This window comes from Saitoella complicata, assembly GCF_001661265.1.
Source record: "Saitoella complicata NRRL Y-17804 unplaced genomic scaffold SAICOscaffold_2, whole genome shotgun sequence".
NCBI classification, from domain to species: Eukaryota; Fungi; Ascomycota; class Saitoellomycetes; order Saitoellales; family Saitoellaceae; genus Saitoella; species Saitoella complicata.
The window spans coordinates 630738-654738 of NW_017566993.1; the positions used below are offsets into that span (position 1 = coordinate 630738).

The window sequence follows — 24001 nt, forward strand, 5'->3', positions numbered from 1 at the left end:
TGTCGCCGTGACGGTAACGGTCACGTGTTTTATCCTCGGCGGAGAGGAGCGAGTCAGGGTAACGGACGGGGGAGACGGAGATGAAGAATCGATAGACAACAGCTCACGAATCTCTGCTCGATCTTCAGGCCAATTGTCCGCCAGCAGATCTCATTCGCGAGATCAATGCAGCCACCACCCCGCGGCCGCGTGCGCCGCTGTACAGTGACTTAACCTGCGAAATCTACGCGGTACTAGTTGTCAATTGCAACCGGTGTCGGCTCAATTGCGTGGATACTCTCCAGCAACATGGTAGCAGAGATGTCGCCGTACGATAAGGAGACGAAGGGTAAGTCTTGCTGCAATATCGTTTGCTTTGACGTGTCCACTGACCCTGTCTCCAGCTGTCATTAAGTCTGCCGACATGGTACGTCAAATATAACTCGAGGGTACGCAGAAGGCCAAAGTACTCATGTTGCCTGCTCGACAGTCGGAAGAGATGCAGAACGCTGCAATTGAAGTTGGTGCGTAGCAGTTATTGTCTTATGAAACAGCTGAACGGATAGCTAACTATGTCTATAGCTACCGCGGCCATGGAGAAGTACAACATTGAGAAGGTTCATCGGGCTGAGTCTTTACATCTATGCAAACAACCGCTGACGCATCACTCTCGCAGGATATTGCGGCATACTTGAAGCGAGATTTCGACAAGCGTTTCGGCTCGACATGGCACTGTATCGTCGGGAGGAACTTCGGTTCCTACGTGACACACGAGTCCAAACACTTTATCTATTTCTACCTTGGTCAGATTGCTTTTCTCTTGTTCAAGTGAGTTTCTCCTTTTACCGAGCCTGGCAATGTTTCCCCAGGCGTCGCTACGTATCGCAGGTGCGCTCAGACCGTGGACTGACATCGCGACACAGATCGGGATAGGGTCTTGGGGAGTTTCTGGAGCACGCTTGGCATTTTTATCTTTTTACCCTTTTTGCAATATAAATGCTCTGATTACCTCGTGTACATTCCTTGTAAGTTTCGACTTTCGGCGGTCGCGATAGCATTGGCATTGCAGGACACATGAGCTGTCTGTCTACGTACCAAAACTCTCCAGAGCAGCAACACAGCAACAACCGCCCCCGGAATTGCCAGGGTCCCGGTCAATCAGTGCTTAGCAATCGACGGGATCGTTTTCTCGACCGGCAATCTTCACCTCCGATAGTCTCCTTGTCCGTCGCGCAGCTCCATCGTCGGCGTCGCCATCGTCTCAAACCGCGTCTCGCCAGTAATCACTGAAGCGTATATCAACCAGTATGGATGAATGGGAGGGTGCTTATCAGAGATACGGGGATGACGTTGAGCAGGCAGCGGAGGGAGACCAAATGGACGATAGCCTGTCGCAGGAGGATTGTTGGACGTTGATCTCCTCCTTCTTCGACGCACACAACTTGGTCTTCACTCAAATCAACTCATTCAACGACTTTATCATGCATCAGATCCAAGACGTCGTTGACGATGACAACGTCATTACCCTCGATGCGTTCAATCAGCACACCGACACAGATGGCGACCGCACTGCTCGCTATGAAATTCAGTTTGGACAGATTTATTTGTCGAAACCCGAACATACAGAATCCGATGGTGTACCTACTATGCTATACCCGGCTGAAGCGCGTATGCGTAATCTTACATACGCCGCGAAGCTTTATGTCGACATCACGACCAGGAAAATGATTGCTAGTGCTCCCGGTGCTACTGGACCCGACACTGAATGGGAGATTGAACATGAGGACGCCGCGCCTTCTAAGATCGAGTTGGGTCGTGTACCAATCATGTTGAGGAGTAACTACTGTTTGTTGAATGACCTTTCTGATGGTGACTTGCAACGGCAAGGCGAGTGTCCTTATGATTTGGGAGGTTATTTCGTCATCAACGGTTCCGAGAAAGTCATCATCGCGCAAGAGCGCTCTGCAGCAAATACCGTGCAGGTCTTCAAGAAGAGCGCTCCTAGTCCAGTTCTCTGGCAAGCGGAACTTCGGAGTGCTGTTGAGAAGGGAAGTAAACTCATTTCGTCGACAGTGATCAAATTCGGAAAGTCGGGTGACAAGGAGAGGGGTGTGGGCAACACTTTGAAGGCCACGTTGCCATACATTAAGTCTGACATCCCTATCGCAATTGTCTTCCGTGCCTTGGGTGTTGTGGACGATCGTGAGATTATGGAGCGTATCTGTTATGACGAGAATGACTACCAAATGCTTGATCTTTTGAAGCCATGTTTGGAAGAAGCTGACGTGATCTTGGAGAAGGATCTTGCTTTGGACTACATCGGCAGACGTGGTAACAACCCACAAATGGGTCGCGAGAAGCGTCTGAGGTATGCGCACGATATCATGCAGAAGGAGTTGTTGCCTCACATCACTACTTCAGTTGGGTTTGAGAATCGCAAGGCATTCTTCTTGGGTTACATGTGTCACAGACTTCTGCTTTGCGCTTTGGAGCGAAGAGATCAGGATGACCGTGATCACTTCGGCAAGAAGCGTCTTGATCTCGCTGGTCCTCTTCTCGGCGGTCTTTTCCGTATGCTCTTCAAGAAACTCAGCCGTGATGTCTACAAATACATGCAAAAGTGTGTTGAGACAGGCAAGGAGTTCAACGCTGCTGCTGGTATGAAAACTTCGACCATCACTCAGGGTTTGAAATACTCTCTTGCTACTGGTAACTGGGGTGACCAGGCAAAGGGATTGGCCAATCGTGTGGGTGTGTCTCAGGTGTTGAATAGATATACGTTTGCTTCAACGTTGTCTCACTTGCGTCGTACCAACACGCCTATTGGTCGTGACGGAAAGATCGCGAAACCTCGTCAGTTGCACAACACTCATTGGGGTTTGGTGTGTCCAGCTGAGACTCCTGAAGGACAAGCCTGTGGTTTGGTAAAGAACTTGTCGCTCATGTCCTACATTTCCGTGAGCCGACCTTCCGCTCAGATCATCGAGAACTTGAACAACTGGGGTATTGAGGGCTTCGAGCAGTATTCGGCGAACGCTGTTCCTGATGCTACGCGAATCTTCTTAAACGGTGTATGGTTGGGTGTCCACCGCGACCCAAGCATTTTAGTAAATGCACTCCGTGACATGCGTCGTACAGCGGAGATCCCAGTTGATGTTTCTGTGGTGCGTGATATCCGTGAGAGGGAGGTGAGGATCTTCACCGATGCGGGTCGTGTTATGCGCCCGTTGTTCATCGTTAATAACGAAGAGCCTTCGGAGGAAAATGGATGGGTCGACAAACGTGGTGATTTGGTTATTACCCATAACCATGTTGAGCGCATCCGCGAGTCGAAATACAATGCTGACAATGACATCGAGACAAACGAAGCGCCGTATGACTGGCACTCTCTGGTTCGCGAAGGTTGCGTTGAGTACATCGATGCGGAAGAAGAAGAGACTTGCATGATCGCCATGACCACAGAAGACCTCGACTGGGCTAAGGCAGTGAAGGCAGGTTGGGAACCTGCAAAGGAGAAACAGCAGGATCAGAGTGCTGTCGGTGAGCGCTTGAAGACCTATGCAAGCAAACACCAACAGACATACACCCATTGCGAGATTCACCCGAGTATGATTTTGGGTGTGTGCGCAAGTATCATCCCCTTCCCCGATCACAACCAGTCTCCGCGTAACACATATCAGTCTGCAATGGGTAAGCAGGCTATGGGTATCTTCTTGTCAAATTTCCAGACTCGTATGGATACGATGGCAAATATTCTCTATTACCCGCAAAAGCCGCTGGCTACTACGAGATCTATGGAGTACCTTCGCTTCCGTGAGCTTCCTGCAGGACAAAACGCTATTGTCGCCATTCTGGTTTACAGTGGTTACAACCAGGAAGATTCGGTTATTATGAACCAGAGCAGTATCGACCGTGGTTTGTTCCGTAGTTTGTACTACCGATCCCATGTTGATGCAGAGAAGAAGGCTGGCATGCAGACTGTGGAAGAGTTTGAGAAGCCTACGCGTCAGACTACTCTCCGCATGAAGCATGGAACGTATGACAAGCTCGAAGATGATGGATTTGTCGCTCCTGGCACCCGCGTTTCCGGTGAGGATATCATCGTCGGTAAGACCGCACCCATCGCTCCGGACAGTGAAGAGTTGGGTCAAAGGACAAGGCTGCACAGCAAGCGCGATGTATCCATGCCATTGAAGTCAACGGAAAACGGTATCGTCGACCAAGTTGCAGTCACGACAAACGCCGAAGGTATGAAGTTTGTGAAGGTTCGTGTCAGGTCAACCCGTGTTCCGCAGATTGGTGACAAGTTCGCTTCTCGTCACGGTCAGAAGGGTACCATTGGTATCACCTACCGCCACGAAGACATGCCCTTTACTGCCGAGGGTGTTACACCGGATATCATCATCAATCCTCACGCCATTCCTTCTCGTATGACTGTTGCTCACTTGATTGAATGTTTGTTGAGTAAAGTTGGTGCCCTCAGTGGTTTGGAAGGTGATGCTACACCCTTTACCGATATCACGGTTGACCGTATTTCGAAATCTCTTCGTGAATATGGATATCAATCTCGTGGTTTCGAGGTTTTGTATCACGGTCACACGGGTCGCAAGCTTGTTGCGCAGGTGTTCTTCGGACCTACCTATTATCAGAGATTGAAGCATATGGTTGACGACAAGATCCATGCCCGTGCTCGTGGACCTGTTCAGATCCTAACAAGACAGCCTGTCGAAGGTCGTTCAAGAGATGGAGGTTTGCGTTTCGGAGAGATGGAACGTGATTGGTGTGTAACGATTGACCCCCTTTTCGTTCTTTAGCTAACGGGCCTTATAGTATGTTATCCCATGGTGTGGCAGCATTCTTGAAGGAGCGTCTGTTTGATGCTTCCGATGCCTACCGTATCCACGTGTGTGATATTTGTGGGTTGACGGCTATCGCCAACTTGAAGAAGAACGAGTACGAATGTCGTTCTTGTCACAACAAAACCCAAATCTCACAGATTCACCTTCCATATGCGGCCAAGCTTTTGTTCCAGGAGCTCATGGCCATGAACATTGCACCGTAAGTGATATGATATTGCACCCTTGTTCATGATGCTAACATGCTTTTGCAGACGCCTTTTCACCTGAGCCTTTTCTTTTTTATTTGCATGGCATCAATCCTACAGGTTTTAATACCTAGGCTTTGGTTCCTTCATTTACGGGTTGTATGATGATATTAGTTCGCGAGTTCAAAAGCTTGAGTGGGATAAAAATGTGGTTTTTTGTCTTTTTATGTTTTGACGAAAAGCGTGCAGCTTCAGCTGCTGCTGCTAAGGTTGCGATTCAATAAGATATTGATGTATCATTAAGACAAGGTAAAGATTATGTACGTCAGCGTTCCCCGTTGCGTTCACATTCAGATCTCTGTTCCGGCCAGTGCGCAAAATGAAGCCACGGAAATGCTCGGTTTTAAGTACTGCGCAAATACACCATAACGACAATCGATGACACTATAGTCCAATAGCAGCGCGTCCGTTTGCTGTCCCTCTTGTGTGTCTGTATCAATTGCATCCGCCCCACCCCCGTTCGCTGGCCTCGCATCAGTGCTCAGTAGCAATGCACGGACAAGAACATCGGCATGCTATGGACGAGCGTTAGAATATGCTGTAAAGCCCTACTGACAATAAAACCTACCTGGTACAGTACGTGTGGTACTCGTCTACATATGCAGTCAGCAAGAACGTATACGTTGGGAATAATCCAATATCACTTACTCACGCAGGATATAGTTCGGACCGTCTTCGTCTTTCATTGCTTCCAGAGTTAACCACTGCTGCAGTTAGCTCAACTCGTCATTAACGAAAAGAAGCATCGTACGTAGGAACCAGCCAGACTGTCGGCCGAGTTGTCCACCATGCAAAAATCAATCCCAATATGCCGCAGGTTGGGAATAGTATGGTCCGCATACATCTCGTAGTCAAATCCGGGAGGCGCCAACTGGTTATCGAGGGGGTCCTCACCCACAATATCTGGCAGGAAAAACTTGTCTTGCGGGAGCAATGAAGGATGCAAAAAACCCAGTGTCTGAACCATAACAGCCAAAGGCGTGGGAAGTAACCCATCTGCGGCAAACAACGGCCTGTCATTATACTTCGCAGGATTTCCGTGGTGAACAGAGTGAAGTACGCGCATGCGAGCATAAATGGCGGCCATACATGCTCCTACGCACCACGTAGCATGCCTTTCAATATCCGAAGCGTGCTCAGTGGTTGGAGAGCAACGGTGCTGTCAAATCGAGTACATATATGAGCCAAGCCCTGGAGAATGGAGCAAGGATCTCCCTGTAACTTACATAATAGAACCGCAAGACATTGCGCATGAGGACCAGAAGTTTATCACTCAGAACGTGGCTTCTCATCTCCAGATACGTGACTTTGGAACATTTTTCGCTGGGCGGCCAGAAGTGACCAACCCTTTTCGATGCAACTAAGGCCTCCGAAAGGTCGAACACCGTTCCATGAAGCGCGAGGGCTCCGACACAGCTACTGAGCCTTCGCGGGCGGCTCGACGTCGGCGTGGTAGGAGGCTCCTCCACGACCGGAGCCGGAACCTCTTCGTTGTGCGTTCTGGACCGCTTAAGACTGCTAAAGCTGAACCTTCTCATGCTTAGTGCTATTGCATCGCGGTCTGAGGGGCCGGTGGGCACTTATAAAATAAAACAGCCGATCGCTGGAAAGGTTGGCCACCTGATCTCGGCCTGAACCCGCCGCCTTCCTCATGTTGCAATGGGCCCATTGTCGGTACTGCATGCATGAAGCACCTCAATCCCGAGGCGCCAGAGGTCGTGCGGGCATCGAATCGGTCCGAAGCGAGGATCTTGAAAATATGCCGGAATTGGCATATTGGGCGTGTAACGTAGATGCGTGAAGTTGCAGGCCTGAACTTGCGCACGTTTGAATCGGCCGCGGGGAACGACGACCCGCACACAAACAACACACCTCCATCATCCGGGAACGCTACGATGGCGAGCCGGCTCGATCAGCTGAAGGTGGATGCTCTCAGTGCATTCAAAGCCAAGGACTTCTCCAAAGCCTATGCTAAGTTTAATGAAGCAATTGCATACTTTGCTGAAGCTGGTAAACATCCACATTTAGGTCTCCTCGACAATCGCGCAGCAACCTGTGAGCAGCTTGGCAAATACGAGGCAGCACTTGGTGATGCAAATCGTATGATTCAGCTGGAGACCAGAAATGCCAAGGGTTATCTCAGAGCAGGAAAAGTCTTGCGACTTATGGATAGAGACAAGGTTGCATTGAAGGTTTATGAGGCTGGATTGGCAAAAGTGCCTAAGACAGACCCGATGCAGAAGGTTTCACCCATCATGTCACTTCCCGGATCATGACCTAAATCTATGCAGGCTCTGATGAATATGATGGAGGTAACCTTGGCCGACATGAAAGGGACTTTGACAAAGGACCAGGTAAGTGCATCTTCCAAATTCCAATCTGAAGTGTTGCTTAAAGTTGGCATTTATCAGGTCAGTCCTATTAAAGAAGCAGAAATAGCATCAATGGGTGTTGATGCTGTTGCCGTTCTGCCTCCAGAGATCCTTCTGGAAGTGATGCGGTATCTTTCAACATCTGATATCGTGCGCTTATTACGAGTGTCAAAGACATGGAACATAATTGCATCACACCCTTCACTATACGAGAAGTTGGACTTCACAAGAGGGCGGAAACTTGTGAAGGCTCGATCACTGCGATTCTACATTTCTCGGGCAGCTGGTGGTATACAAGAATTTGCGATACCTTCCTTGGCAGCCAGTGACAGGACTATACTTCAACTACTTGCAGCAAAAAACGGCAGGTTACAAAAACTATGTGTCTTGAATGGACCAATAGCGATTGGCAACTTTGCCACTGGACAACTACGGCATTTGCGGCATTTACGGCAGCTTATATTGTCATGCTCAATGACAGCGCAGAATGTTGCTCGGATTGCTGACCTAGTCCCAAGTTTGGAAGAACTGGAGTGTGGGACAGTGAACGATTATGAATTTACTAAGTGGACAGGAAGAGCCGACAAACTCTGGCGACTAAAGATTGCCTTTGAGGTTGACCCTAATTCAACTAACGCCCCACATTCATGTCCCAGCTTTCTTTCTGTGGACAGCATGAAGGATGCATTCCCAAATCTGGAGCAGTTATCAATTATTGGCTGGCGGCGACCTCACAATAACACTGTCTCACCAATCGACATTTCTGGCTTTTCATCTCTGAGGAATGTCTTCTTGACCGGGGGTGGCCAAGTGTGGCCGGTGCTTCCTCCGCAAGTTACCAGCCTCAGCATCCCCTTTGTTACGGCGATAGACAATGCTTTCAGCATGGGCGAGTGCAACCTTGAGTATCTGGATATCTCTTCGTCGAGGGTGACGGAGGATAACCTAGTCCAAATTTTATGGCGGCAAGGTGCTCTGGTTAAACTGTGTGCAAGGAATCTGCCACTTACCTCAGATCGATGGCTAGATACAGTACGAACACAATGTCCGAAGCTCACTGTCCTTAGCGTCTCTGGCAGTCATTGGGTGAATGACAAGACACTCGAGGAGGCTGTCACTGGCATGGTTTCTCTACAAGAGTTGGATGTTACGGACTGTACAAATCTGACTGGTATTGGCATTGCACGATTGTTACAGAATCATCTCGGGGGGTTGCAGAAGCTTATTATGACGGGATGTGACAAAGTATCCGACGATGTTGTGGAGTGGGCGAGGAGCAAGGGAATAACGGTCGAAAATCGGTATGTCAGCGAAGGGAATTCCAAGGGCCAGAAAGTTCGGTATTAAGGATAGAGAATACACTTTTCGATTCCAATAATTGATTTGAGTTGAGCGTGAACGTATCTCCCCTTGGAACTGCGTGGGCCTGTTCCGTGCGTCAGCTGCAGTTCGATACGGAACAGTAACAGTAACAGTCGCAGTCGCGCGTACGACGAAAACAATCAATCAATTCACAATCATACCCAAGGCGCAATGGCCCTGAAGAGGGTACCGTCCAGAGGACAGATCAAGGCGGCAGAACATCTGACCCCTGTCCTTCCGCAGCTTGAGCAAGGGAAGGGCGGCCTTGATTGGGCTCTCAAGCATGACGGAGAGTACCCAGAGCTTTCCGACATCCTCACACGTTTGTCCATCCGTTCGCTCACGTATTGGGCTTGAATGCTAACAATTCATCGAAGAGGGCGGTTCGAACGGGTATATAATCACCACAGATCAAGCATGGATGCCTATTACAACAACCCGCGTCGTGAACATCCCAGACATAATGTTTGAGCAGTATAATGGTATGCTATTCCTCATGACTTACCACTGCCTTGCCATGAATGCTTACTAAATCCAAAAGCTACGAAAATCCAGACACATATGGGTTTGTTTCCGGAGATTCAACGAGCTTGGATGACTGTCGACAACAAACTTTACCTTTGGAACTATATGAACGGGTCAGTGTCGGATACATTCCACACCCAGGTGGCCCTTTACGCTAACAAAATGTATAGAGAGGATTTCCAATCGTTTGAAGATCAGGTTCATGCCATCACCTACGTGAAACTCGTCAAGCCGAAACCAGGGCTATTTGTCGCTGGCATTTCGCACCTTCTTGTCATCGTGACAGCCAGTCAGATTTCTCTTATGGGTGTATCGGCTGCTCAGAAAGGTGAAATTACACTGTACGGGACCCAGATGAATGTTCAGAACATATCCGGATCAAACATCGTGTGTGTCGAGGGAACCAACGATGGAAGAATTTTCTTGGCTGGCTTAGATGGAGAGCTCTACGAGTTGTCATATGACCACAGAGAAAAGTGGTTCTGGCAATCTACGCAAGCTGTTTGTCGCACGAAGGGTTCGGCAAGTAGCGTGTTATCAATGTTCTCCGTTAGGGGAATATGGGGGGCAAAAGGTGACCCAGAAACAATCGTACAGATTGTCGTGGACGACTCAAGGTCCTTGATTTACACGCTCGGATCGAAGGCTACCATCAGGGCCTATCATCTGGTACCGGACGGTGTAAACCTCATGATCAATCACACGAGTGTTGATCTGTCCAAGGGGGCAAAAATGCTAGGCGTTCCCGCATCCTATCTCAGCGCGGATCCGTCCAAAGAAGCAGTTCAGGTGGTTTCGATCTGGCCTGTGGGGACTGAGCAAAGCAGAATCCTTCACCTCGTGGCTGTTCTTTCCACAGGATGCAGATTATACTTGGCCGCTACTAGCGGCAACAATCTGGCCAGTTCAAGTCTGCCTCCCAACTCCATGCAGGTGAGACATGTACGATACCCTCCAACTCAAATCACCGGTACCGGTCCAAACCAGACTACTACAGCTCTGCTCTCGCCAACCACTCAAGCGCATCTCTTCCCATCTAACCTTTTCCTCGCGTTCGTTGGGAAAGATAAAATGTTTGCTTCGACCCCTAATACCGGCAAGATCGCGATGAGCCAGCAATATGGTGCCGTACAGTTCACCGAGAATGCTACGTGGGTACCGCTCGAGGGCGCAGTGCATGACGTTGCCTTGATTAACAATGCGTCGTCAGCGGCAAATGATCTTGCAACACAGTTCTCCATGCCATTTCCAGAAATTGCCGTTCTTACGAACATGGGTGTTTACTTGCTGCGGAAGATGAAGGCGGCGGAAATCCTCGGGAACGTCATCAAGCATGGGTCGGCTTCGGCTCTAGGACTTGAGGGTGAAGTGAGAAAGTACTTCGAGAATATGACCCGAGAAGAGGGTTGCGCGAACAGTCTGGCAGTTGCGTGCGGCTATGGCGGAACATCAGATGATCCGAGTGCGTTCCGCAACAGTATTTACAACAGCCCTGGTGCACGCTCTAGGCAAGGAGTTACGGATGTTGTGGAAACAGCCCGTAAGTGCTTCATCGAATTTGGAGGACGTCCTGTTGCACAACCCGACGCCAACGGACAGTACTCCCTTGATAATGTGGCTCTTTCCGGTCGCTACTTTGGTCTGGCCAAGTATATGGCGAGGCTTCTGGTGCCTGTATGGAAGAGGGGATTCATGAGGCAAGTTGTTGTCAGTCAACATGGCCAACCAGGCATGCTCACATACGCGCAAGGCATTCCATCGTCAGTGCTGCAGCGCATTCAGCGTGACTTGATTATCTTGGCTCAATTCTTGGAGGAGAACCGCAATTCCATCGACGGACTTGCTGGTTCGGACAAGATGATGGGTATCGGGTTGAACCGACCGGAGGAGTTGGCCTTGCAGGCGGAACATCGCGCGATGAATTCTCTCACCAAGCTTCTTACGCAAGTTATCGAGGGCATCTCCTTCCTTTTGGTGCTCTTTGACAAGTCAAATCAACTGCATCCCATTGTGATGAACTTGAGCGAAGAACTTCGACAGCAGTGCTTGGGTTTGAGTCATGAATTACTCTTCATCACTGTTCAGGGCAAGGAAGTTGTGAAAGAGCTTGTCACGCAGATTGTGAACCAACAGATCGGTGCAGGCCTCTCCGTCGATGCTGTCAGCGAGACTTTGAGGAAGAAGTGTGGCAGTTTCTGCTCAGCCGACGACGTATTGATGTACAAGGCCATCGAGCAGTTGCGTCGTGCGAAGCAGCAGGTTGAGGGTTCGGAAGACAGATATGAATTGCTTCGCGAGAGTTTGAGGCTTTTCACGAAAACGGCGGGTTCATTGTCGGTGGATACCTTGAAGGAGGCTGTGGATGAGTTCCAAACACTGAACTTCCATGCTGGCGCAATTGAACTAGCATTGGATGTTGCGAAGGCGTGCGATCCCAACCAGCTAGCTTTCGGCTACCTTGCAGATGGTAAGGCGGAGATTGATACCCGTGCTCCCTTCTACAGTAAGCGCATGAGCTGTTATTCCATCGTCTTCAATCTTCTCGAGGATGTCGACAGCAGAGTACGGGATGAGGCAACGGTGAGAATGGCGTACGAGGTCACTTACAATGCCAACGACGAGCTGCTCCACAGCGCGCTCTACGACTGGTATCTGTCTAAGGGTCTTGGTGACCGACTTCTCGACTTGCAAACCGCGTACATTGAGGCATATCTGGAGCGCAACAGCAAAGCGTCTCCCGAGCTCGCTGATATGCTTTGGCAGTATTACGTACGTAGGGAGTCGTGGCTTCAAGCGACAAAGGTTTTATCAGCCCTGGCTTCAGGAGATTTCAAGATCCCCCTGGAGCGTCGCATCGAATACTTGTCTCGCGCTCGTTTCCATTCCAATATGCAGGTTCCGATCCATGAGAGGCAGGCTATGGCCGAGATTGCACAGACCGTTCAGGAAGAGCTGGATGTTGCGCAAATTCAGGCAGAGCTGGTCGGCACCATCAAGGATGACGAACGACCGGAGTCTCAGGTTAAGGCACGGATGATCGACCATTTGGATGGCAAACTGAGGCCATTGAATGAGTTGTTCAATAATTATGCTGATCCCCTTGGCTACGGTGAGGTCTGCCTTGCGATCTTCCAGGCCGCGGATTACCGCGTATCACACGAGATTACCGCATGCTGGGAGAAGATCATCCAAAAGGAGCACGAGAGATCAGTGGTCAAAGGCACAATCCAGCCATGGGAAGCTGTCTCTGAGGTCATCCGTCGTCTTGGTCTTCGCTTCTCCCCATCAGAGAGCATATTCGAGCCTGAGCACCTTGTTCCGATGGTGGAAAAGTACTCTTTGGAGAAGCAGAAGGATGTTGCACCATCGGGCTGGGTGCCAAAGGCTTTCCTGTCTGCGCGTGTCCCGCCAGAGCAGCTGTTTTCGATCTTGGACGAAATGTACGATCGAAAGGAGTACCCTTGGCAGGGCAAGGCAGCGTTGCTCATTTTGGTCAGGGACATATTGGTCATTTGCGAGCACTGGGTGAACGAGGCGTCCAAGTTAGGAACTAGATTTGCGTACGAGAAAGTGCTCGCCGCACTGGCAGGGTATGGCAAGACGGTGGAGGATCGGGAGACTCGCCAGCGCTTGAGCGAGTTAGAGGCCGAGATTAGGCGCAAGTTTTAGTTTATGAAAAAGGACGATACTCAAAGTTCAATTAGATTTAGCTAATACGGTAGCAAGCTGTCGTGTGCACGGTCAGTGTCTTCAATTGCGAGATACAGTACTGGTAATGTTGCCGTTTTCTTATTTGACGCGGGTCCGGTTCTTCAGTTAAAAAGGTTTGAAAGATGATTTGCCTCAATTGAGTGTGCCCCATGACTAAGAGCAGCTGATTTCGCGCGCGTCAACTAAGAACCGCCGCGCGCAACTTGAACTTTTTCCTAAGATCACGTCAAGCCAAACACTAAGCACAACAACAAAACAACAAAATGGTCAAGACCAAGCAAGAAACCAAGGAGAACGGTGTCGCTTCTCTCATTGATGCTGCCACTAAGGAGGCTCTCCAGCAGAAGCAGAATGAGGTATGCGCTCTATGTCGCGTTCCGTGACGCGTCGCAACTTTCTTGCGACAACGCGATCGCGATCTGAAATTCAGAGTAGCATTTGCTGACACGATATATAGCTCGCCACTGCTATCCGCGCCGCTGCTGATGCCTTGAGGAAGGCTGCCGAGGCCTGCGAGTCATATACTCTCGCTCTTCCTCTCCCTCCCGCCCCTGGGTCCGACGACAAGGCCAACGGCAAGAAGCGCAAGCGTGAGAGGGACCCCGATCAGCCTAAGCGTCCCATGTCTGCCTACCTCATCTACCAAGGTGAGGTTCGCCAGCAGGTCAAGGACAAGCTCGGCGAGCAGGCTACTCAGCAGAACATCATGAAGGAGGTTGCTGAGAGATGGGGCAAGTTGACCGACGCGCAGAAGAAGAAGTACGTTGACTTGGCTGAGAAGGCTAAGGAGCTGTACACCTCCAACATGGAGGAGTACAAGGCCAAGAAGGAGGGCGGTGAGTCTCCAGCGGCTGCCTCTGCCCCGGAGAAGGAAGCATCCCCTGAGCCTGAAGCCGAGGCTGCGCTTGAGCCTGAGGCTACTCCTGCCACCCCGGCCAAGGCCGCTGCCACTCCCAAGGAGAAGAAGAGCAAGAGAAAGAGCAGGTCTGATGTCAAGACTCCCTCCAAGGAGGAGAAGACCGCCGAGAGCGCGAAGAAGACGGAGACCCCTGCTCCTGCTAAGACCCCCAAGGAGGAGAAGAGGGAGCGCAGGAAGAGGAGGAAGTCCGAGAAATAGGAAAAAGCGATGGGAAATGTAATCATGAGTTAGGATAATTCTTGCGATTCGGGATACACGTTGGGTAAAAACAAGGGGAGGATGGTATAGCAACATTGAGCATCGTTCGTTTTTGTAATAATGGAGAATGTTTAAATCTGAATGTATGCTGTTTGCAATTGACATCGATCGATATCGATGTCTTCGATCGGGGGATAGGCGCAGCTTAGGGTGCAGTCATGATGTAAACCATATTCCCCTCAATCAACGAGGCCGGGGAGATGAGGGGTATAAGAGACTGCCGGCCGCCCTCCCAGGAGCAATTGAACAGCATACAACCAGCATACACTCACTATGGATACCCTGCACAACCTTAAGGACGCCTTAACTAATACGAAGAGCGAGAGAACCGATGTTTCCATCACGAGGGCTCCGGATACTCCGCTGGAGATCATGGCGGACTTGCTGCAAAAGTCCCTCTCCGCAAAGTCGCCCGAGGAGAAGGAGAGCTATGTGAAGAAGGCCCTCGAGATTTCTCAAGGATTGGACGATTACATGACAGTCGCTACCACTACTCCCTCTGGGAACGTGCACACGATGGTCGACGCAACGCTCCGGAACGACTGGAATGCGGCACACGCGAACGGCGAAACCAAATTCAAATACACCAATAACTTCTGTGCTGGTACCTTTGAAGCGCAATTCATCGCTACGCTTTGCAAGCTCACCGGTGCAAAGCGTGTCTTGGAAATCGGCATGTTCACCGGTACCACGGCATTGGCATGCGCGGAATCGATACCGGATGATGGAAAGGTGTACACTTGCGACATTGAGCCATATATGAAGACCTTCTCCAAACCGTTCTTCGAAAAGGCGGGTCAGGATAAAAAGATTGAGGTTTGCATTGCTCCCGCTCAAGACACCCTCTCAGAATTGGCCAAGAAGGGAGAGTGCTTCGACTTGATTTTCGTGGACGCGGACAAGACCGGTTACCTTGCCTACTTTCAGAAGATTATGGACCTCGGATTGTTAGCATATGGAGGAGCTTTGGTCGTTGACAACACCTTGTTCAAGGGTGGTGTTTACACTGATTCCGCGCTCGCTGAGGTTCCCGAAGAGAAGAAGGCTGATGTGCGGGAAATGACCGACGCACTTATCACTTTCAATAAGACTGTCCGTGATGATCCTCGCGTAGACGTCATTGTTCTCCCTATCCGCGACGGTGTCTCCATCATTACTCACAAGCGGCCCAGTCAGGGTGACGTGATCATGCGTGGCGCCAAGCAAAACTCAATCCTACAGAAGTTCAAATTGGTTGGTAAGGTTGCTTTGGTGACTGGCGGTGGACAAGGGCTTGGTCGTGCTTACTGTCATGCGCTCGCCGAAGCCGGTGCAGCGGTCGCTGTGGTTGACCTCGCCTTCGACAAAGCTGAGGAAGTTGCAAAGGAGCTCAAGGTCAAGGGCTTGAGAGCTATCGCTGTTCAGGCGGACGTTACATCCAAGGCGGATACCGAAAAGATGGTCGACGACACCGTCACCGCCTTCGGAAAGCTCGACATTGCGGTTAACAACGCCGGGATCAACTTCAACTCCCCGGCAGAAGAAACTCCAGAGCGCGAATGGGACTTGACATTCAACGTTAACTGCAAGGGTGTCTTCCTGTCTTGTCAAGCCGAAGCCAGGCACATGCTGACCCGCCCAGGCGAGTCATGCAGCATTATCAACATTGCTTCGATGGCTTCCCTTCTCGTACCCCACCCCCAAAAGCAGGCCGCATACAATTGCTCTAAGGCGGCGGTGGTCAAATTGACCCAGTCTCTTGCGGTGGAATGGGCTCCTCGTGGAATTCGCGTGAACGCCCTCTCGCCCGGCATCGTCCGTACAGATTTAATTGAGAAGAGCAAAGACTTGCAACCGCTTGTGCAGACATGGCTTGGACAGATTCCTATGGGAAGGTTGGCTGAGGTGGAGGATCTCATGGGTCCTATCATTTACTTGGCGAGCGATGCCAGTGCGTACGCCACTGGACACAATCACGTTGTTGAGGGTGGGCAGAGTTTGTTGTAGAATTTTGCATAGGACGGTTACATCATGCGAAGGTGAAGGTTGCAAGGAGATATACCCGGTATAGCATATGATATTCCGACCGACTACTGACTGCAGCTACTGCAGTGGAAGGAAAGTAAAACTAAAGACATCACATTCACAAGCTGCATCCTTTGATTTAACTATTGGCCAATCTCACAATTTAGGGTGCAAATGCAGTGACTTTGTCGTTATCGTGAGGCACGGGCTGGGCGTCAATCATGACAAAAGCCATCCTAGTCCAGTTGCTGCCAGAGTAGTTAATAGGAGTACCAGTATTATACTTGCAGACTTGCCCAGTATTGTTGTTCCAGGCATGGTTCGTTCCACTACGCATAGGGCTTTAGCACAACCCGTGGGGAAGTATATAACACACACCGCTGAACAGCAACATCACCACTCTTCATGGATTTCTTCTCGCCATTGTCGAGCTCTAACTCAATGTCACCTTTCAAAACAATTCCATAATCGAGAGTATCAGTCCTGTGCATGAGTCCTTTGGATTGCGGAGGAAAGTCGATGTAACGAAGTGTGTTGCCGTTCTCACGGCATAGAACACCATCATTCTTCTGAGGCGAAGCTTCACCACCGTCACGTTCATCATTCACAATGTCAGGTTTGGCGGTATCAGTACTCCACATCAGGGCAAACAAAGCTGCTCCGCCACCGACAGGGACGACGTCGACAGTACCCTCTTTCATGAAGGTGGACTTTCCGGAGGAGTCATGGGTAGTGACGAAACGCGTGTTGGGTTCAAGACCGCTCTTTCCAGGCATAATGGAGGTGTATGTTATGGGATGTCTATGAATGGGGGTGTATGGCTCTTATACGTCTGGACTTTTACCGGCACTTTCAAGGTCCAGCGGTGACTGCCAATGCTGAGGTTGGGGCAGATTTAACGACGCAAAGACGCTTGTCTGCATCCCGAGTCATGGGAACGCTGGGAGATGGTCATGTGTTGCATGATGAGGGCCAAGGCCGGCCGTGCTAATGCTCACGCGCCTGTGGGGAGTACACGGGAAACGCTGTGTTTTCAGCATTGTGATCAACGGCTGCCCAGTGGGCATGTATATATAATCAGGAACACTCGCACCAATCATCATTAGTAATTGATTATTATTTGACTATTTTAGGGGCTTTTATGAGCTTCCTCAAGTCAATTATCTCTTCTATGGGAGCTGGACTTGCCCGATGAAGCGTGTGAACATATAGACGCATACTGCTGTGTGCAAAATTCTTGACGGCGCGCATTTTAGGGTCCTGATCAGGGCACACCCCTGTTTCTTCGTACCACACCTCCGCGCGCGGATTCCGCGCCGCAGCCTGCCAAATTGGAGAGATCAGAGCAGAACAGGACAAGATAATATTATTGACATTAGCAGTATGTACAAAAAAAAGCCAGAACACTCCCACGGACTCAGTGCCCATACCCATCAAAATAATCCCACGGCGCCCCGGGGGGAGGGCCATAGAACTGATATTGCACCGGAGCAGGTTGGCGGGGATCATATGACGGTACAAACCAAGGTTGAGATGGCCCACCATTCACTGGAGCAATAGAATGCTGAGTCTGGCTTGGTGTTTGGGTTCCACGAAGCTCACATGCCCTCCGATCATGGCTGGGGCACCTGCATAAACCACAGAGCCTTGCTGGGGCCTGAACGATCTTAAAGGCACTGGAATCTCGCTGAGTTGAGCTTTGTGGTATGGCTGGTCGGCGGTTTTGAGAACCCCTCGGGCGTCCTCTAGCGTTGAAGACCTGAGCATCACGAACTTGTTGGTTGGTTTCAGGAGTTGCAGGTCCCCCAATGTAGTTCTCGTCGAGGACAAGATGCCAGTGCCCATGTATATCGTTAATAGGGAGAACACGATCTCCCTCCAATGCCTCGATGATGCCATGGGCGCAGGGTAGACCAAAAGCTCGCTTCATGTAATCCCGACATGTGGGCAACCTGAACTCGGTGGCCAACCCCCGACGTGCAAGGATGTATTGTTGATCGATCATGCTCAGCGCAAAGGCAGAAACCTTGTACTTGACATCGGCAAAGAAAGGAGCTGTTAAAGAAGACGCAGCACTTATCTTCTCCTTAGCAACCTTGCCCAGGATCTCTTGGTGTTGTTCCTCCATGAAGGACCGAGAACGATCGATGACAGTAAGGAGGTTACCCGTGTTGATCTGAATGTGACCTTTGAGACATTTGTGGGCACCTTCAGCTTGAGATGTCACCGAGTAACCAAGGTGAGTAACAGCATCAACCCAGGCTGAGACGAAGTAAGTCTTGTAGGGGAGGAGAGTATGGATGTAAGCAGTGACAGTGCTATACCTTTCATACTGCTAATGTAAATAATATTATCTTGTCATGTTCTGCTCTGATCTCTTCAATTTGGCAGGCTGCGGCGCGGAATCCGCGCGCGGGGGTGTGGTATGAAGAAACAGGGGTGTGCCCTGATCAGGACCCGCATTTTACCGCCTACCTGTGCGGGGATAGCTTCATGAACCCCCCCGTCTTCATAGACAAGGCTTGGGAGGGCAATTTCAGGGGAGAAGGCGGTTGATCAGACCCTTAGGAATCGATAGATGTCCTCGAAACGCGTGTAGTACCATTTCTCATAGAGTTGTGACATTATGAAGGATTTCGGCATAGGTGCATGATGTTGCATGAACATGCATGAAACCATCGAAAACATTCTCTGGACCCACAAACCTCAAAAACTGTTAGAATCAAAGAAACCACACGCAGAACATGTTCATCCAAGCTCCCTCTATCTCATGGGACGCGGAGCTGCATCCCTAGTGCCTTCCAGGGTCCGTTTCTTTCTTATAACTGAAAACACCTTTTCAGCACGAAGCGACTGAGGGAGGCCTTGTGGCCCAAAACCGGTGGCACGACGTGATTACTAAGAATAGGTATGATCAGTACGAACCCTTACTTGACCTCCGAGGCCTTTATCTATGTTGTTTTAGGGGTTTTTGTCATATGGAGTTTGCGATTCGCGCGCACATGGGAAAGTTACGTCAAGAATTTTGCACACAGCAGTAACTGCATAAACATAGTGCTTGGCTGCTGATGCTTACCAAAGAACTGTCAAAGCCTATGGACAGTGTAAAGGGTCAACCACTTTAAGTCCTTGAACAGGCCAACTTCTGGTATGCCTTTGCGCAGTCGCGCAGAAGTGCACAACGTTTCCAGTATCGCATTGGGTGACATCACATAAATGGCAGCCTTGAGCGCACCGGCAGGAGCGTAAGAACACATCTGCAAGAGTCTGAGTAGATCTGACTATATACATTAATGAATTCTACTACCTAGGTACTTACTACGTCCTTCTTACCCCGGGAATAGTAGTTTGCAGAAGGCCGCGCGCATGCCTACGGTCAGAACTCCGCACTGTACAATCTACGAGTCCACAGGAAACGGTCGAGTGCACAGTTACATGTTCGGTGGCAAATCGAAGCTAACACGTTCGTGTAGAGTGAAGATTTTATCCCGTCTTTGAGTGTCTCCAGAGAATCTTTTCCCTACACACTTGTCTAACAACACAGGTTCACCAAAACTTTCAACAACACCATTAAAAGCCTTTGAAAATGTTCACTATCTTGAACAACCTCACTGCTCTCTTCTCTGTTGCCATCAACGGAGTTTCTTCCCCGACCAAAGCTGTTCTTGGCTACAAGCTCATTAAGCGCAACCGCCTCGATGACCTTGAACCCCAGCTCCTGGTCAAAGAGCAAGTTATTGTTCAGGAGAGTGCTCATGTTACGCAGATTTGCGCCGTTGTTGCCCAGTCTGTTGATGCAGAGGTGGAGTGTGCTGAGGAAGAATTTGAAGAAGAGGATGTTCGCGTTGTTGAAAGGGTCATCAATGAGACAGCTGCTCTCTTGGATGATGAAGAGCTTGACACCAATGTTGACGAGTCCTGCAATGGCCCTGCCTTTTCTACGCTGGCCACTGCGGCATGTTCAGCAGTGAACTCAACTGTATCCTTGAAAGTGATGAAGAAGAAGAAGAGTTCGGTAGTGAGAAAATCAATCTTCAAAACTGCGCGCCAGAGCTCCAGTTCATCCGACAAGTTCATCGAGCTAGGCAACTCTTGTGCGCCCCTTCATGCGCTGTCTTTGGGTTCTCTGAAGTTCATGATGGTACTTGCACATACGCAACCTACATATTTACCATTAGCTGGTCTATGTACGGAATTCACAATTTAGAGCCTGAAATTCTGCACAAAATCTTTGGGATGAGTCTGACCAAGGCAGAAAATCTCTTATGCCGCAGATTCAACCTGGGCGAATCAGGTGCTTCTCCCTGTGTTCGCAGATAGCATGGATTACTATATCCCGGTTTAGTTCATGATTTTTTATTGTGGAAAAACCCTGATCGCATTCTAGGTAACAGGACCCAAACCAGTATTTCAGTTAGCATAATCCATAACTTTATTTGGCATAATCCATGATAATCCATGATCTAATTCTGGATAATCCACAATGAGATCGAGCTTAATCCCAGAAAATTCTTCGAAAAATGCAGAAGAGTGTGGGGAGACATTGACAGTAATATCGGGCCATAAGGGCAAGATTACTGGGTAAGAAAGATTTATTTGAGTCTTCTAAAAGCTATGATAGCTGTGAATAAATGACTCTGTAACTCAAAATGTTAGCACATGTCCAATCTTACACGAGGAAACCTCAATCATACCTGTTCTTGATGCAGGTTTTTTCCTCATGTATAGCAAGCGCTAGCCTCCAACCCTTCAAGCATTAAATACGTGCTACTACGTATATCGGCAACTTTCTCAGGTATGCTGCGCAAAGTTCAACGAACTCTACAAGACCCCCAAATTCTACCAAACACGATTATAAAACATGAATAAAATTATCCAGTATTACAAATAGAGTTGTTCGAGTTAGTGGGATATTCTAGGCACAATCTGATGACAATTCGTCTTGAAAGTAGAATTTTTTATACGATTTTCCAACACTAGACTGTTATAGTATTCTGCCTCATGACCGCACACTGCACAGACGTGACGTTCATTGGTCCCATCTATCCCAGGTCAACAATCTAGGCCCATTGAGATTATTGAAACTTAAATAAGACCTGAAATTTTCAGAAGCCCAACCTTGCCCCAATTCCCACTGTCAACGCACATATGCATACCATGACGTTTCCTCTCATCTCTCCTTTGTCCACTCAGTCGAAACAAGTACATCGTCTTCATCATCATCGTCAACGTCAAACTCCGGATCATCTTGGAAACTGTGATTGGACATGTATCGATTTGATGCTCCTGAAGTGCGCAAGGTCTTCTTTCCGGGCTGTCTCCTACCACAAACCTGCATTGCCATTGGGTCAGGGCGGGTTAGTGAAAACTGATGAGTAGTCGTTTTACTGTTGCTATCAACAAAGTGCGGGACTCACCCGAATGAGAGGAGACATCAAGCAAGAGTGTTGAGATTAAACAACCATCATGTCAACCTTTCGGCAATAGCGATCATGTGCCCAGTCTGGGTTGAGACAATATAAGCCATAGCATCAGGAGAACATATGGGAGAGGACCAGGGAGGTGTAGGATTCAATGATTTCTTCAGTCAGTAGTGAGACACCCAGGGAGATTGAGATGTTGATGGTGGTGGGTTCCTGGTTGGTGCTGAGGACTTGGTGAAATTTGCCAGCGCATCAGCAGTGCTCACATGTCACTCTTAAGAGGCGCAGGCCGAAGAACCGCCACCAAAGACCATTGATCCTCGTCAATCCACCAAAGACCCTCAACCCTCGACCCTCGAAGACGCTCGAAGACCCATGAAATCTAGCCAACCTCACGATCCAAACCCGTCAAATAAGGTATTCGTGTACCGTGAATTGGAATTCCACTCTACTTGAATACTTTCCCACTTTATTCCTGATTTTCGTATAGTTGAATGACTTATTCGAGTGCCTTTGCTGGAAGTGGACTATGTTATTCCCTATTTGTGCAATCGCGAATTAGGTATTCGTGACAGTCGAATTCGGGGAGCTCGTAGGGGATGGGGGTTATGTTCTCTGAGAAGTCTGACGCTTGCTAAACACAAATGCTTGGGCTACCCCAGTGAGCACCCGGGCCCCTGCGATGCATAAAGATCATTAACCCTAACGTGATGTCATCTGCAGCTCATGTATACGCCATGTATGCATCAAGATGTCCTCATAATTTCCTTCTGCCGCTACGATCGCGAGAATCATGGATTACGAAATCCCGCATAATTCACGAAAGTATTCCCTATAATCCATGACCATGTGGTTTAACATGTGTGAGTATGTTGTGGTTGTGTGAAAGTGGACATATAACCCAGCTGCAGGAAGCCGATCACACACGCTTTAAGATTTTCCGAATATTTTCCATAAGTCCCTGCATGGTTTCCCTCAGCTACAGAGGCATGTCAAAACTAGTTATGGTTGAGGCTGACCTGACTTCTACCTTACAGGATCTAAACTACCGCAACTGTAGATATTTGGAGACTCTAACGCAAATTCGTTTACCTGATTATCTTTTGCTCTTTCCCCGGTCACTTTTGGCAGCTTCCTTGATTTTCCCGGGGAGCAAGCAGCCCTACAAAATGGTTTCTGGGTTAAGCCCAATCTCACAACAAATTATCCAGAATCAGATTGTGGATTATAGCAATTGTATTCTTGATTCTCATGGATCATGCCCGAAAATCATGTATGATGCTGACTGAGATTGTGCTTTGGGTCCCGTTCTCCAGAGTACGATCATGGGTTAATTTATGATCAAAAACTATGAATCAAACGGGATTTGCAATCCTTGAGTCGCACGTACGTAGGGTCGAGTACGCGCGCACCTAAGTGAGTTCGGGTTAACCCACCATTATGATCGGGTGAGCTTCGAATATTGTTAATGCTTAGTAAATGCCTGAACTACAACAACGTATGCGATGCAATGTACGCGTCAATGTCTTCTGACATGGAATACCCTCAGTAGCAGATGGATTTTCCGCGCTGAGAGTCAAATGTTCCCTATGACGCGAGTTGTCAAGGATTGAACCTAATCGACATCAAAATCATGGATTAGGCAAGGTTCACAATGGATTACGCAGATCAGTCTGGTTAACAATCCATGTTGTAAACCATGACAGCGGTTATATAGATTCACAGCAGAAAGGAACGCGGCGAGGGCGGCATTGGCGGATAAACACTCACAGCAAGCAGCGATATTCGATGAGTGATGATATTGTATCGATGGCAAGATATATAAAGTCTATTTATATTTTCTAGAGCTGGTCGGCGCTCGTGTAGTCCGCTCGTGTAATCTGCCCTCGTGTAATCTGCCCTCGTGTAATCCAGTCTACGATTACAGAAGCGAATTACACGAGCCTGCTCGTGGTATTTACACGAGTAAAATTACACGAGCGGGAACTTCGTAGGGGCGTTAATCACAGGATCGAGCTGGATGCGTCTGTTCGATGGGGAAGGTCAGAAATCGAGCGGTCCCTACGAGACCCCCAAATTCTACCAAACACGATTATAAAACACGAATAAAATTATCCAGTCTCACGAATAGAGTATTCGAGTTAGTGAGATATTCTGGGCACAATCTGGTTGACAATTCGTTTTGAAAGTAGAATTTTTTAGGGTCAGCTGCTGCAGCATGCAACTCCGGATCCGCTAGGCCTACTGTAGGTTGTTGTGATTCAGTACAGAACCTAGCGCAGTTGACGTGGGACTCTTTGAGATAGCTGCCGAAGTTCTTACCATCGGTGACAAGATCTACGCA

The 24001-nt window shown here is 49.1% G+C and overlaps 11 protein-coding genes across 11 annotated transcripts; 7 read left to right on the forward strand and 4 right to left on the reverse strand.

The window, feature by feature from the left end:
- The first annotated feature begins 260 nt into the window (after positions 1 to 260).
- On the forward strand, positions 261 to 961 carry SAICODRAFT_16923 (uncharacterized protein). Its single transcript, XM_019165722.1, has 5 exons — positions 261 to 328; positions 384 to 406; positions 470 to 503; positions 562 to 596; positions 656 to 961. The coding sequence occupies exons 1-5, from the start codon at positions 289 to 291 to the stop codon at positions 809 to 811; spliced, it is 288 nt and encodes a 95-aa protein (XP_019027003.1). The 5' UTR covers positions 261 to 288; the 3' UTR covers positions 812 to 961.
- A 394-nt stretch (positions 962 to 1355) lies between these two features.
- On the forward strand, positions 1356 to 5105 carry SAICODRAFT_33216 (DNA-directed RNA polymerase II complex subunit Rpb2; the record flags this gene model as incomplete). Its single annotated transcript, XM_019168274.1, has 3 exons — positions 1356 to 4759; positions 4810 to 5037; positions 5090 to 5105. 3 exons carry the CDS (start codon positions 1356 to 1358, stop codon positions 5103 to 5105), a joined length of 3648 nt encoding a protein of 1215 aa, XP_019027004.1.
- Positions 5106 to 5564: 459 nt separating this feature from the next.
- SAICODRAFT_5106 (uncharacterized protein) lies at positions 5565 to 6170 on the reverse strand (the record flags this gene model as incomplete). Its single annotated transcript, XM_019169031.1, has 4 exons — positions 5565 to 5598; positions 5652 to 5676; positions 5736 to 5787; positions 5835 to 6170. The coding sequence occupies 4 exons, from the start codon at positions 6168 to 6170 to the stop codon at positions 5565 to 5567; spliced, it is 447 nt and encodes a 148-aa protein (XP_019027005.1).
- An 808-nt stretch (positions 6171 to 6978) lies between these two features.
- On the forward strand, positions 6979 to 8802 carry SAICODRAFT_23236 (uncharacterized protein; the record flags this gene model as incomplete). Its single annotated transcript, XM_019166682.1, has 3 exons — positions 6979 to 7326; positions 7375 to 7437; positions 7495 to 8802. The coding sequence occupies 3 exons, from the start codon at positions 6979 to 6981 to the stop codon at positions 8800 to 8802; spliced, it is 1719 nt and encodes a 572-aa protein (XP_019027006.1).
- A 195-nt stretch (positions 8803 to 8997) lies between these two features.
- On the forward strand, positions 8998 to 13185 carry SAICODRAFT_75890 (nucleoporin-domain-containing protein). The gene is made up of 4 exons (XM_019171000.1): positions 8998 to 9139; positions 9195 to 9299; positions 9359 to 9455; positions 9513 to 13185. The coding sequence occupies exons 2-4, from the start codon at positions 9239 to 9241 to the stop codon at positions 13009 to 13011; spliced, it is 3657 nt and encodes a 1218-aa protein (XP_019027007.1). The 5' UTR covers positions 8998 to 9139; positions 9195 to 9238; the 3' UTR covers positions 13012 to 13185.
- A 79-nt stretch (positions 13186 to 13264) lies between these two features.
- On the forward strand, positions 13265 to 14266 carry SAICODRAFT_28861 (HMG-box). Its single transcript, XM_019167257.1, has 2 exons — positions 13265 to 13409; positions 13511 to 14266. Exons 1-2 carry the CDS (start codon positions 13317 to 13319, stop codon positions 14168 to 14170), a joined length of 753 nt encoding a protein of 250 aa, XP_019027008.1. The 5' UTR covers positions 13265 to 13316; the 3' UTR covers positions 14171 to 14266.
- Positions 14267 to 14503: 237 nt separating this feature from the next.
- Positions 14504 to 16216, forward strand: SAICODRAFT_23239 (family 3 O-methyltransferase; the record flags this gene model as incomplete). The annotated part of the gene is made up of 1 exon (XM_019166683.1): positions 14504 to 16216. The coding sequence occupies one exon, from the start codon at positions 14504 to 14506 to the stop codon at positions 16214 to 16216; it is 1713 nt and encodes a 570-aa protein (XP_019027009.1).
- A 90-nt stretch (positions 16217 to 16306) lies between these two features.
- On the reverse strand, positions 16307 to 17193 carry SAICODRAFT_153377 (cupin 2, conserved barrel domain protein). Its single transcript, XM_019165562.1, has 3 exons — positions 16613 to 17193; positions 16531 to 16563; positions 16307 to 16482 (listed from the first exon to the last, which is right to left on the reverse strand). The coding sequence occupies exons 1-3, from the start codon at positions 17008 to 17010 to the stop codon at positions 16398 to 16400; spliced, it is 516 nt and encodes a 171-aa protein (XP_019027010.1). The 5' UTR covers positions 17011 to 17193; the 3' UTR covers positions 16307 to 16397.
- A 430-nt stretch (positions 17194 to 17623) lies between these two features.
- SAICODRAFT_28866 (uncharacterized protein) lies at positions 17624 to 18548 on the reverse strand (the record flags this gene model as incomplete). The annotated part of the gene is made up of 1 exon (XM_019167258.1): positions 17624 to 18548. A coding segment is annotated over exon 1 (438 nt), but the record flags the coding sequence as incomplete, so codon positions are not given.
- A 1211-nt stretch (positions 18549 to 19759) lies between these two features.
- On the forward strand, positions 19760 to 20441 carry SAICODRAFT_226827 (uncharacterized protein; the record flags this gene model as incomplete). The annotated part of the gene is made up of 1 exon (XM_019166622.1): positions 19760 to 20441. The coding sequence occupies exon 1, from the start codon at positions 19821 to 19823 to the stop codon at positions 20439 to 20441; it is 621 nt and encodes a 206-aa protein (XP_019027012.1). The 5' UTR covers positions 19760 to 19820.
- A 924-nt stretch (positions 20442 to 21365) lies between these two features.
- Positions 21366 to 21712, reverse strand: SAICODRAFT_28871 (uncharacterized protein). Its single transcript, XM_019167259.1, has 2 exons — positions 21652 to 21712; positions 21366 to 21566 (listed from the first exon to the last, which is right to left on the reverse strand). The coding sequence occupies exons 1-2, from the start codon at positions 21667 to 21669 to the stop codon at positions 21405 to 21407; spliced, it is 180 nt and encodes a 59-aa protein (XP_019027013.1). The 5' UTR covers positions 21670 to 21712; the 3' UTR covers positions 21366 to 21404.
- Between the last annotated feature and the right edge of the window lie 2289 nt (positions 21713 to 24001).